This window comes from Poecilia mexicana, unplaced genomic scaffold (genome assembly GCF_051168715.1).
Source record: "Poecilia mexicana isolate PSO_F unplaced genomic scaffold, ASM5116871v1 scaffold_14, whole genome shotgun sequence".
Classification (NCBI taxonomy): domain Eukaryota; kingdom Metazoa; phylum Chordata; class Actinopteri; order Cyprinodontiformes; family Poeciliidae; genus Poecilia; species Poecilia mexicana.
In genome coordinates, this window is record NW_028263383.1 from 12,649,779 (window position 1) to 12,664,626 (window position 14,848).

Sequence of the window (14,848 nt, forward strand, 5' to 3'; positions counted from 1 at the left end):
GTGTCTGTGGCGACCGAGCCGACTTGTTCTGCCAGTTCGTTTTAGTGAACAACTTCCTTTTAATCCTTTATCTGCATTTAATGTTGGAGTCATAATCAAATTTTACCCTCCCTCTGATTGGCTGCCATGCAACTAACTAACCAATGAAACTAAATCGCTCATCTTGCTCCGCCCACTCACTTTCACAGTTGAGAACAATTCATGACATAAAATATGTATTTAAATAATTCAGGATGCTTTGAACATGTAGTGAACACAGGCTTATAAATGCATTTATTCATGAAACAATTTAATATACATTTAATTAATGTATGCATATCAAATTTTATTTAATCAAATAATTTGTTTAAGTAATGATTTGTGGCAGTTTTGGGCTTTAAACTTTAAATAATTCTGCACATCTAGATCTAATCTTTTTTTTTTTCTTTTTTTTTACTATTAATAGCTCAAATTAGCAGAAATAAATGTTTGAAATATGTTGACCTGTCTGTAATAAATCAACAGTGCTGCAAAAATTATCTTAAATGTTAGATATCAAACCAATTTTAATATCAAACATAATCAACCTGAACTCAGTTTTCAAATGATTCCCAGTAAGATTACAAATTGCTAATTTTACATCTTGTAGCCTACTTCATGTTGTCAGACAGGTTCTATCTCGATTTATTCGTTCAGGAATGCAGTAATAAATGATCATGGTTGAATGTAATCATGGTGATTGTATACTTTCACAACTGAAATCATTTCGAAACTGCTTTTTTAATGTACTCTTTGATATTAAAACGTGTGATCAGAAACATGTAAGAGTGGAGTACATTTACGATGTTATTCACATTTATTGAACTGTTGGACGAAATTACAAACTTTTTGGAAGCTGAATCACTTTGGTGTGATGAGCCAAATGATGCGGATCTCCTAAAAAGGAACGGAATTCCCACCGTCACAGCGAGCGGCGTTTAGAAAGCATTACCACTCAGCTACTGATGTTTTCTCGACAGCATTGTTAAAAATGAAGCAAAACTTTCCCTTTTCATTCACCTGCGGCCGATAATCGCTCCTGTTTTTCGTGTCAAAGCTTCTCATGAGGCGGAAAGGCTGGAAACCTCAGCCGCTGTTCGGCTGCGCTGCGCATGCTCAGACTGCGCTCTCCATTCTTATTAATTTTTAATGGAAAATGGCTGCGTTTCTTATCCAAACCGCCGGAGCTGAGGAATAAAGGAACCGTCTCTTCGGCCTCGCCGCCGCTCACGTCGAACCGGTTCTATGTGTTTGACTTCACGCTGAGCCGAACCGAACCGAACCGAGCCGTGAGGTGGAAAAATAACAGGGGAGAAAATGGACCGACTCCCGCTTTGAGGGATGAAAGATCATTTTTCTCCTTAACCCTTCTGCTTGATCTACGAACAATCGAGGTACAGTAACCCCGAGAGTTTTAAGATTTTCTTACTTAAAATATCGTCACTTTTTTCGTGATGCTGCCATGTTTTCTGCTGGACCGCTATCCGGGCCAGAACCAGGCTGGAGGCAGCCGGAGTCACCGAGCGGTTTTTGTGTCTGGACGCAAAGATGCGGAATCCATGTGCGCGTATTTATTTGTGAATGGAAAACAGTAAAGATGGTGTATTTGATAGTAAACTCTACATCACTCTAACGTCATTATTGATGTGATTTAATCCCATCAGAGAATAAATGAAGATATTTAGAGAGTAAAATGTTAATTAACTTTATGTTTGTTGATTAATCTGCGCTTATTTGGTTTGGTCGGAGGGAAATCTGCACTTTTCTCGAGGTTCTGATGTTAGAGGAAAATTAGGTCACTGTTTTATTTAACAAAGAGATTTTAGGGGACAACCATATATATATATATATATATATATATATATATATATATATATATATCCTTTAACTTAAACATACCTTTCACCAAGAATTGTATATATTTAAGGAATATGCAAACAAAAATGTATTCATTTAATTTCTTGACAAAACTCGTGTAAGGAAAAGGAAGAACAAAATATATATACTTCTGCTTTTATTTTTAATTATGTCAGTTTTGGTCTTCCATAGGCCCTTCCCCCATTTAAAACAAATGTAAATTTGAATGCCACATAAATTTAAATTATGTTCAAATCAATTAAAAGATGCTTTCTTCATCCAAAATTCAAATTATATTTCAGATCATTCAAAAACCGTAAAAGGTTGTGGATGGTGATACTGTAGCAGTCAGTGTTGCAGTGAATCTGGAGAATCCTCTGACTGAAGACTGTTGCTTTATGTCAGTGTCAGACCAATAAACCTTCACACTGAAACTGGAAGATATGTTAATTATCCAAAATGAAACACAACCAAAACCATAAAGACAGTTTTTTGTCTCAAATTATATTAATAATCAGAATGGAAACTATTGATCTCATTTTAATTGAACATGTGATGATTTATTACTAAAAAGTTGAGTTTGTTGGTTTTAGAGTGTAATGGCCGCCGCCATAACTTTTCAGATTTGCATTTGTAAGAATTTCTACATTGTTTTGATTTGATAACTTTATTCTTTGTGGTTTATTTTGCCACTAAAATGTAGAGATTTTACCGTCTAAGAACTTAAACCATTATTTAGTTGGTTTACTAACATGAAAAATATAAAATTAATTTGAGGAAGTTTTTTCATTTTGCTTTTCTGCCAGAAAGTGAGATTATGTATTTTATGCTAATTTACAATTCCTAGTTATAATTCCTGAATCATTTGAAAGTTTGTTGCAGTTTGTTTTAACGTATGGTTCTGGTTCTAGTCGGTTTGTTTCTTTGTTTTTCTCCTGCTCTGACTGAACAGGTCAAAGTTGTTTTTACAGTTTGACCAAGATGCTGAAGCTGTTGGTGGATTTAGGTTATCAAATAAATTTGTAATTCAGTTCATTTGTGTCTGTGTTTACAAAAGGAAACATTTTAAGTCAATCTGTATCGATATCGGTCTGCACTAAACCTCAGATATCGTATCGAAAGGTAAAAAATGTGGATCAGTGAGAGGGATGCGTGTGGTCTGGTTTGTCCACATTAGATGATATAATCCTATCTAATCTAATCCTATTTTAGATTATCTAACAGAAGAATTGCAGATTTATTTCAGTTTACTGAATAATTTTACTGAATTGATTAATTATTTTTGATTGTTTCAGTTGTTGAGGAATAAAATAGAAAGTTTTATTAAAGTTCACATAGAAAGTGTGAAAAAAATAAAAACAAAATAAACAATAAAAATATTAAACTGTTCAAGATTATAACAGAAAATACTGTGCAGTTATTAGAAATAGAAATATTAGACTTGAACATAAAAACTATTACTAATATTGTGTATCAGTGCAGAAAATCAGATGTTTTGGGTCTTTAAATAATAACATCATATCATCGACATATAGACAAAAATTTTCTAGGTAGCAGATTTTGCTGGATGATAAATTTTCCCAGAAGTTATTGCCATAAGAGATAAAATTGTTTAGAGACAATTTTCCAGTAAATAATGTTATTGGCATAATAAGAACAGATTATCAAAGATCAATAAATATTAAATTCTAATGACCATTTAACACTGGAACTGGAAGACATGTTAAATATACAAAATAAACAAAACTACAGAAACAAAATTAATTATGAAAACTCTGGAAAACAAAATTATCCTTCAAAAAAGGTTAAAACCAAAACACCAGACTGAAAACTTTTATCATCCAGTTTTTTTTTAGAAAAACAATAAATCATTCAAATGGAAATTGATTTTGTTTTAGTTTATCATGCGATTAATTGATTTTCTAAATTATTTTCCTAATCAGTCACAGTTATTCAGTCCGTCTCAAGCACTTTGCATGACATGGAGCCGTGAGTTCCTCGGCGTTTCCTCGCCAGTAACGACCCGTTACTCTGACCCCCAGCAAAGATGATGCGCCAGGTGACCACCAGCGACTTCTGCATGAGCAGCAGGCCGTCCTGCCTGGCGGAGGACGCTCACCACCCCGCCGCTCATTTCGACCTCTGCGCCTCGCAGCCCAGCAAGTTCTACCCGCCTCCGCCGCCGGCCTCCCTGCAGATGACGCTGGCGCCGATGGCCTTACCCGCCCAGAGCCACAAGCCGCTGGGGTGCCACAGACAGGACCTTCTGGGTGCTGACCCGCGCGCACCTGGAAAAATGCCTGGCCTGAAAGGCTCGGAGCAAACGCCCGGCGAGGCGAAGAAAAAGACCAAAGGTGCCGGGAAGTCGGGCCGGCGCGGCCGGCCGCTGGGCACCACCAAGCTGGCCGGGTACAGAACCAGCACCGGGCGGCCCCTCGGCACCACCAGGGCCGCGGGGTTCAAGACGAGCCCGGGGAGGCCGCTCGGCACCACGCGGGCCGCGGGGTACAAGGTCAGCCCCGGGCGGCCCCCCGGCAGCATCAAGGGCCTTTCCCGCCTCAACAAACTGGCTTACAGCAGCAGCTGCAGCGCGGCGGCGTTCCCCTACCCTCTACCGCACAAAGACGTCCTCTGTGAACCTTCCTGCAAAGACAAGGCGGCCGCCGAGGACCGGCTCTGCACCGTCTCCACCTCGCCCTGACCTGGCTGGGAACGCCGCTGCTTCCCGTTGGGGCTGGCTGCCATTTTGAATTGTGACACTTTTTAAAACAAATTCTTGTTGTCTTGCTGTCATTTGTGTGCCTGCCGCCTGATAAACCGCCGTTTGTTTCTAATGCTAATGCTAATGGTGGAGATCTCCGACAGCGTCATGGGAACAGCAGGCCTGTCAGAGCAGCAGCTCCACTTTATATGTAGCATTTTAACATCATTTAAAATGGAAAATTAATTTCTCCATTATGCGCTTCAATTACAAATGTGTGCAAAACTTTGTCAAAAACACAATTTCACGATTATGATGTTTCCATCAAATAGGAAATTAAAAACCATCATCCTCCAACCACTTCCTGTCTTCTTCCTCTTCTTCGTGGTTTCTGGCAGTAGTAACATCCTGCTGTTGATCATGTGACCCAGGATGAGAAACAAAGAAAACGTGACGTTACTAGAGTTTCGTTCTTGTTCTTATCATGAAAAGGTCAAATATAATCATGCCATCTCGTTTCCTTTCAGGTGTGTTCAGGCTTGTTGCTCATGTTTATGTTCTCTTCCAGACATTGATAAATATGTTAGTAAGCTGTTTGCATGGAAAATAAAAACTGAGATCATTTTTCCCACTTGATAAACTTTATGCTCACAAACAACAGCGTCTCTCTCCCAGCCACGTTTCTGCCTGGATGATCTCAGTTTTTCTGTTGCTAAAGTTTTCACTTGATGCTTAAATCCTTTTAAAGTTATGTTTTTAAACCCCTCTGTTTATTCATTTTCTGAAATGTATTTACCCTGTAAGCTAATGTGAACGCAGAGTCCAAGCAGAAGAGAAGGAATGCTGGGATCTGTCTCTGCACCCAGAAAATGAATCTGTAAACAGTTTGGACTCTTAAACTCCATAACTCAGATGAACTCGGTTTATTCGGACTCTTCTGACCGAAACTCAAAATGTTGCTCTCAAAATGTCTTTTTGTTATTTGCATGTTTTTGTCTGACGGCTCCCTCGGCCTGCAGGCTGACAAATACGACTGTTATCTGTCTTGTAATGTTTGCTTTTGTTATGAATACCAAACAGAAAAGTGTTTTCTCTTTCAGTGTTTCTCACAGGAATGTTGCAAAGATTTGGATAATTGTTCATCCTGCAGAATTCAATCTGTCCTTTTAAACTTAATTAGTTCATTTCTGTTTTCTTGGTGGAATTCTGCATTTTTAGAAATTCCTCAGTGGTTTTCCCAAACGATGGATCGTTCCACTTATGTTTCATTACAGACGCATTTTGTAGATTTTTTTTAAGGCAATACTTTTCTACACATTATCCACGTGTAATTATATCTCAATGTATGATAAACATTACCTCATTATTAATAACTGTAGATAAACAAGATGGTTTTTGAAATCAGAAAATATCTGAGGAGTAAATATGAATCCATGTTTCTTATTTGTTTGTTTCTGACTAATTGTTCCAACAAAGTATCAGCGAGTAGAAACATGACTATCACATTATGATTATATTATATATAAAGATTCTTTCACCTTTCTGTCTGGGAGCCTATTAATTATGTATTGGCATTTTAATTTTTACAAGCTAAACTCTGGTTTGTTTGTTTTGTCAGTGTGACATAAGCTCCAGCTTTATATGTATTTGTTTTATTTATTTTTGTGTTTCTAGTTTCATCATAAGCCTTGAAATCAAACTTTATGTAAAACTAATGTTTTTATGAAGCCCCATCCAGAAATATGGCCTAGTCCAAGTTTAGTTCAACTTCGTTAAGTTGCTCTTCTTGGAAACCATTTAAAATTGATCAATTTGGTGCAATAATTTACTGTATGCATTCTTTGCTTTTTACTTTTCTGGTCTTTTAACTGGTGTGCGTTTTATGAAATGTTTGGATTCTCTGTGCAGTGAACAAATGTTCAGAAAAAGACTTTTTAACTCTTCTTTACCAAAGAACGCAGCATCTCAAACGGTTCGATTCAACATTAAAATGTAAATAACAAACAATATCATTAACAAAACATGGGTGAAGTAAAACTTGTTGCATTAGATGCTAAAATGAAGGCTTTCATATCAGCTGCTTTATGTCTGATTTTTCTATTAATCTGTTATGCTGTGAAAGAAATAATCTCTCTGTATCACATTTTATCTGTTTAACAGATACACTTTGGTTTAAATCTAGTTGTAGTCTTTATTGTTAAACTTATCATCTGTCTTTATATTTACATTTTGTCCTTTTGTCTTAATCTTCAGGCTAATTTCCTGAAGTTCTTCAGGAATGTGAAACTGAAAGATTTGTCATGATTTCCTGAAAATGTTTAGAAATGTGAGGCTGTCCCTGTGAGGTTCATTTAATTTACCCAAAATCAGAAAACAGTTTACACCGCCACAGCTAGCTAAGGAAGCTAGCATGAGTTTGGTTTGAATAGCATTATTAAAAATAAACATAATTTGTGGTGAAACAAAACACAAAATAATAATGTACACTTTCTATCTAGATTTTAGGCAATTTAAATCTCTAAGGTTTTGTATGTGGATCATAAACACAGATTCCTTTTTGACACCAAACACTAAAAATCCAATTTCCTGATTTAAATCAGATTTTTTTTCTTCCAAACTGTCATGATAGCTTCAAAAGTATAAGCTAAAATATTCTGACTGATTTAATGTTTTCACTTTACAGCGAAGCTTGTGCTGGGTTAGCATAAAGTCCTGCTGCACCGCCACATTCACACATCGGCCCTGAAAAGGCATTTCTTTTCACCAAGTAAAATAGTTAATTAGAAGTTGTTTTTTACGCTGACATGGCACGTTAATTTGAGAAAGAATCATTAACGGCAATTAAACTAAAAATAATTTATGTTGAAATAATAAAACACTAAAGATTTCTCTGCTTTGTATTTCTGTGTATATTATCACAATTTCAATTTTCTGAAGATCTCAGATTTGTGTTTTATTTTTAACACTTTAATATTTAACCTCCATCAGATAAAAAATAATAATTTCTGCTGTTTTAGTTTAATTTTTAACTAAATTGTTAAATGAGAGTTTTAGTCTTTACTTTTGTCATAAATATTGACTGTTTTTATATTAACTTTGTCTTTACAAGATTCTGTTAAAATAAGGCCAATGAGTCCATCCATACTGTAAAACTTACATATTTAATATTCTGGAATATTTTAAAGATCTGATGTTTTGTTTTTCCAAACAATATTATTATTATTATTTTTAAATAATTTATAGCTTCACATCCTGCTGGTTAGCAGGAGGAGCTAGCATTAGCATGATTTCATTAGCGCTAACAATTAAATGTAAATTTTCTGCCTTTACTGTGGCAGAAGGTTTTTATTAACGTAGAATTATCATTATTAACTCTCCATTAATAAGAGTTATCATTATTTGTGTTGTCTTTGTGACAATCTGATCATTAATCTGTTGTTGTGAAATTCTAAGAATAAAAGCTAACATTTATTTAGCTTAAAACTATGAAATAAATAATCCCAAGAACCGGTTCCAAGTTTCTATAAAAACTGCTGGTAAAAATGAGAATAGAGTGAAAATTTGATTCATATATTGTATCTTAATTATCTTCTGGGATTTAGATATTAAACTGAAGCTAATTTTTGTTAAAAAGACAGATGCTGGTATGAATTTAGACAAACTTTACCTCATTGTGTCAGCTAATATTAGGCCTGAGATCCACTGTTTGTTTGAAAGGAGGAGAAAGAATACCTAAACAATTCTTGATTCTTATTATTTGAAGCAAGACATTGCAAACCAAGGATCCCAGTTATCAATAGTTTAATCTCTGTTACCGTTTTGTGTCTCTCCGCCTGCAGCTTTATCTCACGTTTGTGTTTTGGAGAAAATGTGAAGCCCAGTTATTCCTGTGTGATTGGCAAAGCTTGTAAAGCTTTGTACAGATTCTCATACTCTTCCTGCATGATTGTTGTGAAATGTTGAAAAGCTGTGTAATAAATAAAAAACAACACTTCAGTCATTTTTTCTTTGTTTTTATGACTGTTTTGCTTTTCTGACTGTAGTGTTTGTTGTTCAGTGTCTGAAAAGCCTTTTTTTCACAGTGTATGTCAATATAAAGACATTTATAGATGTTAACTCCTGTAGTAATATTTAAGTATTATGTAATGATATGATGGATTAACGTTAATGTCACTTCATTAACTATTAAGGTAAAAAATGAAATAAAAACATCTAAAATTAGATGTTTTAGCCAACATTTACCTGATTTTAAGTTGTTCTTTTGTTCATTTAAAAAATAAAAAAAAACCATTTTGTACATGTTTTTTGTACAAAAAAAACAAATATTCCTTCATTATAAATTCACTGGGAGTGGATGATTATCCTCAGTGGATTTATAAAGTTATACTTTGTTCTTGGAAGGTAATTTTTTATAGATCTGCTGCACAAAAACTTCCCACTTCCCTTTCACCTGAGTTTAAGTTAAGTTTTATTGTACATTTAAACCTTTTCATTCCTTCACAAAGAACATCATGTTCTTTTGCATCTAAAAGAAAAAAGAGCTTCCACTATATTGTTAAAGATTTTTCTTTAAAGCTTTTATGAAATTTAGCCTTAAAACAATGGGTTTGATCATTTTATTTGGAGGCCTAATAGAAAAAAATGAAATTATTCTGGAAGTAATTTGAAAGCAATGAAAGAAGAAAAAGCTCTACTAAAGTAATCTGGAAGCACATGTTAGTTTTTGTTCCCCCATGAGCCCTAAAATATACTTTAGTCTGAATAAAAACATAAGATCTTGTACGCAACACAATACGTCATATCAGCAAATAAAACTAAAAAAATAATAGAGGAATAAGGAGACGTTACATAATAATATAGAAATAATAACCGTAAGAATGATCATTATTGACAATATTCAAGAAAGTTAAGTTAAAATATAAAGTAAAAAAAGTACAAATTTATTTGTAAATGACAAAAATAAGATAAAATGTGCATCAACCTTAAATCTATGCAAAATATTGTTTAGAATTTCTTATTATTCATTCTTTACGTAATCAAACGTTGCATTAGCACCCCGGAAGTTATAATTTGCGGTGTATCTTTTATATAGTTCCGCCACAGTGCGAAATATTTGTTCCTAGGAAACAAATGCTGCTCTCACATCTCATCATAATGGCCTCATCATCACTTCTCTGACCGCCTGGTCGTCTTAAAAACTAAAATATGTCGCGGAAGTATCGTAAACCTTTTATAACGTTTGTTTTGTTATTCATTTTTCATAGTCCCGCCATGTTGAGTCTATCGGCTGAGACAGCAGAAGGTAGGACACTAACTGTCAATGTTGTGAAAATTAACCGACGATTATGCTAATAAATATAACATTTATGTTAAGATTGTATATAGAAGCACTAATTAAAGGTTCTGTGTTGCTTATATTTTTGTTTAAGTCAATTTATCGTCTTGTAATGTGACGCCATTTTTCATTAATATCTTAAGCTGGCTAATTTAAACACATGTAAATGTGATCATATTTTTTCCCACTTAATAAAATAGGTAGTTGTTTACCACAGATATAAAGATCTGTATTATATCTTCTTTATAGATTATAAATACAGTTTTACATTGTATTTTTGACTCTTCCGTCAAGTAAGTTTTGGAATAAACAAGTTGGATAAAACATTTAAAAATTAACCCATATTTAATAGAAATCTGAAATGCACACTTGGTCAAGATTAAATAAAAACTAACAGAGGATAATGTATAGTGAAAAATGTTTATAAATATTAGTGGAGCATCAGTGTTGGCAAACCATATTTATTTTTTAAGTTACGTACTGCAGCTTTAAGGCTGTGATGGGTTTCGTAAGGGAATCCCTCCTCTCTGTGAGATTTGTGTTTGAACCTTCCTGACTGAACCACATTAGAAATGTTGAGTGAGATATCTTCTGTTTTTCTTCAGGAACCGATGAGTCTCCTCAGGTTGTTCTGTCAGAGGAGTCGGAGAATAAACCCAGCTTTGTTGAGTCGGAGGAGTTGGACTCTTTGCCCAGACGGCAGTTTAAGACGGCTGAAATCGCAGACGCGGTGATGGGGACTGAAACCCCGATCGATCCGTCTGACATCGAATCCCTGATTCCCAGGAACGTGAAGGACTTCCAGTCGGGCTTCTCTCCCCCCTGCGACGGGAACGGCGATCGGTGCATCTCGCCTGCGCAGGCCGAAGACCTGGAGCTGCTGGAGGAACCGGAAGCAGAATCAATGCAGCAGGTTCTTCAGCTGGAGCTCAGAAACTGAAATACAAGCTGCTGTGAAATGACTGAAGGGCTGAAAACATCACACAGAACCTTTACTTTTATTGTTTCACCTCCAGGTCACTCTGGAGATGGTCCCTGCAGAACTCCCAGCTGAAGAAGCGAACACCACAGAGACAGCAAAGACGTATAAAGTGAACTGTGACAAGAGGAACATCACAGGACTGGAGAGCTTCACCGTTCAGGTCCTCAACGCCTCACAGGTGCTTCTTCCTGTGAAATCTGTCACAATGCAAAAACACAAAACATCACTTTGGTCTAGTCTCTAGTGAAAATATCTATTTGAAATAAGACAAAACTAACTTACAAGTAACTTTTCAGCAAGAGCTAGTTTCAAGTCAGTTATTTTTTAATATTGATGAAAAAGTTCTAGATCCCCTGCCAGATGATTTCACTTATAACTTGGGAAACATATCTTGTTATAAATGAAATCATCTGCCTATGTAACAAAAACATTTTGTTTTATCTTGCTGAAAGTTAGTTTTAAGTTAGTTTTGTCTAATTTAAAATGAACTAAGATATTTGCAGGAGAAACTAAACAAAAATACTTTGCAAAATTTGTGTTTTTTGCTGTCATTTTCAATTTCAACCTGGGACGTTTTAAAAATGTAATCCCCTCACTGGTAAGTCATGAATGAACTAATTTTCAGCAGCTGCACCCAGGTTGGAAACTGCTTTGGTTTCTAGTAATTAATCCAGGATAAATGGCTCCTGTCTGACAGACTGAAGTAGGTGAAAAGGTCCTAAAGGTCCAGATGATCTAAAGAAACTCAAGGACAGAAACAAACAGTCAGATGATCTTTAACTGTTAGGATGTTGTTGTTTAAACACCTCATTTATCTTACAGAGGCTGATCTGCTTGTTTTCTGTTCCAGCCAGTGAAACTTCAGAGGTTTTTCCTGTAACTGAGCAGCAAAGTGAGGATTTGCTCCTTTCTTTCAGGACCTGATGGATTTTCTCAACGCCAACAGCACAGAGTGCTCTGTGGTTCTGTTCTTCACAGCCTGGTGTCAGTTCTCAGCCAAACTGGCGCCGCACTTCAACGCCCTGCCCCGCGTTTTTCCCAGCATGCATTTCCTGGCACTGGATGCCTCGCAGCACAGCAGGTGGATGTAACCTCTGTAGGGTGTGAATACGCCTCGTTTCCTGCTGCGTCTCCGTTAAAAACACGATTCATTTTAGTTTCATTTACTCTGTGGCTTAGTTTCCTTATGATTGTCGAGTTCAGTTTAAATAAACAGTTTGAGCCAAACTGCAAACTAGACATTTTCTTCACCACAGATGTAATAATGAGCAACTTGTTCAGCAGGAACCAGTTTGTCTTGTACAGAGTTGAGCTGAAAAACTATTTTAGGAGTATTTTTACTACGCTGTACTTTTTACTTTTACTGAAGTAAAACTTCTGGATTTTCTTCCCACTGAATGAAAAACATGTTTTAACCAAAAACTCACCAGTCAGACTCACACCTGCAGTTTTTATTAGTTTCATATTTTTTATTGAAAGAAACTGATTTGGAAAATTTTTGTTTTGCTTAATTTTGTTCATTTTTGTTCCTTATATAAATTATTGTCATTTTGGTTCTTAAAATACCAAAATTTCCACTTAACTTTACATTTCTGTCCATCTGATGATGTAATTTTTAAATCTTAAATGATTGATAATTTGATCAGTTACTCGTTACTTCAGTAACTTTTTACCAAATACTTCTTTACTCTTACTTGAGTCATTTCTTGGACGGATACTTTTTACTTTTACTTGAATAGAAACATGTTGAATTCTTAATTTTGTACTACAACACTGTAGCTTGACTTCCAAACACTAATCAGTCAGCGGACGTCATTAATTAATCAATTGGAATTAATTTTAATCTAATGAAGCATAGATTGACAATTAATCGTAAGTCGATTATTTGCAAAGCTTCCTCTCTCAGTGCTGAAATTGATAAATTAGTAGTAATTAAATAAGGAACCATAAGTTGTGTTTATAGTTTCCATCTCTTGAACTTTTGTCCCGGTTGCGTTTGGCTGCCAGTCTCTCCACCAGGTTTGGGACGGTGGCCGTTCCCAACATCCTGCTGTTCCAGGGGGCCAAACCTATGGCTCGCTTCAACCACACGGACCGCACGCTGGAGATGCTCACCTCCTTCATCACCAACCAGACAGGTAGAGCCAGCAGTGTGTGTGTGTGTGTGTGTGTGTGTGTGTGTGTGTGTGTGTGTGTGTGTGTGTGTGTGTGTGTGTGTGTGTGATCTGGATATGGGTGCAGCTTTCAGCTCGGTGAACCGATCAGTCGGTCAGCTGCCTCTTGATCGGTTCTGATTGGCAATAAATTAATGTTTTCTCCTGTTAATTAAAAGCATAGGAAATAATATTTAAGTGATCACTTTATTTCTGGTCCATGAATTTTTCTGCTCAGTCGTTAATTTTTCATACATGATGATTGAATTGTTTTTTGCATTGTGGGTTTATTGTTATCATTGTGTGCAAGACTTTTAGCTGCTTTAGAAATAAAATGTATTGAGTGATGAATAAATCAACAAACATGTTTTTGCACTTTTTTTTAGTTTGATAAAAAAGATAATGGTTAGAAACATGTGCTTTGATGTTTACATTGGGATAGTCTTGTAATTTCTCCTTTTCCTGTTAAATTCAAACCTACTTGGAATTTCAGAGAACTTTCTGCTCATTTTTCTTCTGTGAACATCGTTTAACTGGGGCTCCAACCCTCTGGGACTTTAGTCAAACCTCCAGGTTTTTAGTTGAAACGCCGTCAACTGGGACTCTAAACCCCGTAGGACTTTAGTTCAACGTCATTTAACAAGGATTCTCACACCCCTAGACATAGATTCGTTTTCCAGGGGGTTTACATAGACGGGGTGAAAGAGAAATTAAAAGAAGTTAATAACTAGATGAAAAGTAAAGATAAAAACATTAAAAACATCAAAGACATCAAAACCCGCACTCTAACCCTAATTTAGCCATCAAAAATTTTACATCAAACATTTCTGACAGAAGCAATTATGTAAATATCTAATGAATTTTATTGCTTAAGGTCAATGTCTAAGCAAATGTTGTGAAGTTTAAATCATTGATTATAGTCTATAATCGTCAGCTGGCTCCCAGGGGAAGGCTGGTGTTTCTGAGGACTTTTCAGACGTGTAAAGAAATAAAATTTAGATAAACTAAGAGGTTAAAGCAGAATGTTTTGGTTTCAGGGTTTGAAGCGGGCCCCAACAGAGACGTGACAGAGGGAGACCAGAAGGGGCCCCTGTCCAGCATCCCGGTGAGAGGCATCGACTGGCTGCTCGTCTTCTCCATCCTCTTCATCACGGCCTTCATCGTCTACGCCATCCTGCGGGCGGACAGCCTGCGCTGGCTCATACCGGGACAGGAGCACGAACACCAGGACTGAAAACACAATAATCACACTGCAAAGTTTTTCATTCAAAAATGTTTTAGATTCAAATAAAATATGTGAAATGTTGTGGTTTATGTTTTAAAAATTGGTAATATTTCATAGCTTTTTGAGTTGGTTTCCCCTCAGTGGTGGGCAATAATCTTAGAGTTCAAAGTTCAAATCACATAAAGCAAATGTGACGCGTGTAGCATGTTAGTCACACCTCAATTTCTTTACAAACAAAAAATAAAGTAGAAATATTTTACATGAAAGAAACTCCATTTTATAAGAATAATTTCATAACAAGTCATGATTTAAGCAACAAAACGGACCAGAAATTAACTTAATATGCTTTTATTGTTTTCTGATCTGGATAAACTATGAAAAAATAAAAACTACTGATATTTTTAACCTCCCTTACATCCTTCTAATTTCCTGGCAGTTTTGTTGCTAAAATGGGTTACTAATACGCCTAGAAAATAAAATACACTTTATTGATCCCCTAGAAAATTACTTATTGCTTAATTTTTGAGAAGCTACTCCCATCCAAAATGTTATTAGTAAATATAAACATTCCATTAGT

At 35.8% G+C, this 14,848-nt stretch overlaps 2 protein-coding genes across 2 annotated transcripts; both read left to right on the top strand.

Annotated features, from left to right (window-relative positions):
* The first annotated feature begins 105 nt into the window (after positions 1-105).
* cunh5orf24 (chromosome unknown C5orf24 homolog) lies at positions 106-7,464 on the top strand. The gene is made up of 2 exons (XM_014977770.2): positions 106-1,412; positions 3,918-7,464. The coding sequence occupies exon 2, from the start codon at positions 3,923-3,925 to the stop codon at positions 4,574-4,576; it is 654 nt and encodes a 217-aa protein (XP_014833256.1). The 5' UTR covers positions 106-1,412; positions 3,918-3,922; the 3' UTR covers positions 4,577-7,464.
* A 2,206-nt stretch (positions 7,465-9,670) lies between these two features.
* Positions 9,671-14,352, top strand: txndc15 (thioredoxin domain containing 15). The gene is made up of 6 exons (XM_014977771.2): positions 9,671-9,878; positions 10,517-10,824; positions 10,928-11,071; positions 11,811-11,974; positions 12,901-13,031; positions 14,084-14,352. The coding sequence occupies exons 1-6, from the start codon at positions 9,782-9,784 to the stop codon at positions 14,278-14,280; spliced, it is 1,041 nt and encodes a 346-aa protein (XP_014833257.2). The 5' UTR covers positions 9,671-9,781; the 3' UTR covers positions 14,281-14,352.
* Positions 14,353-14,848: the final 496 nt, after the last annotated feature.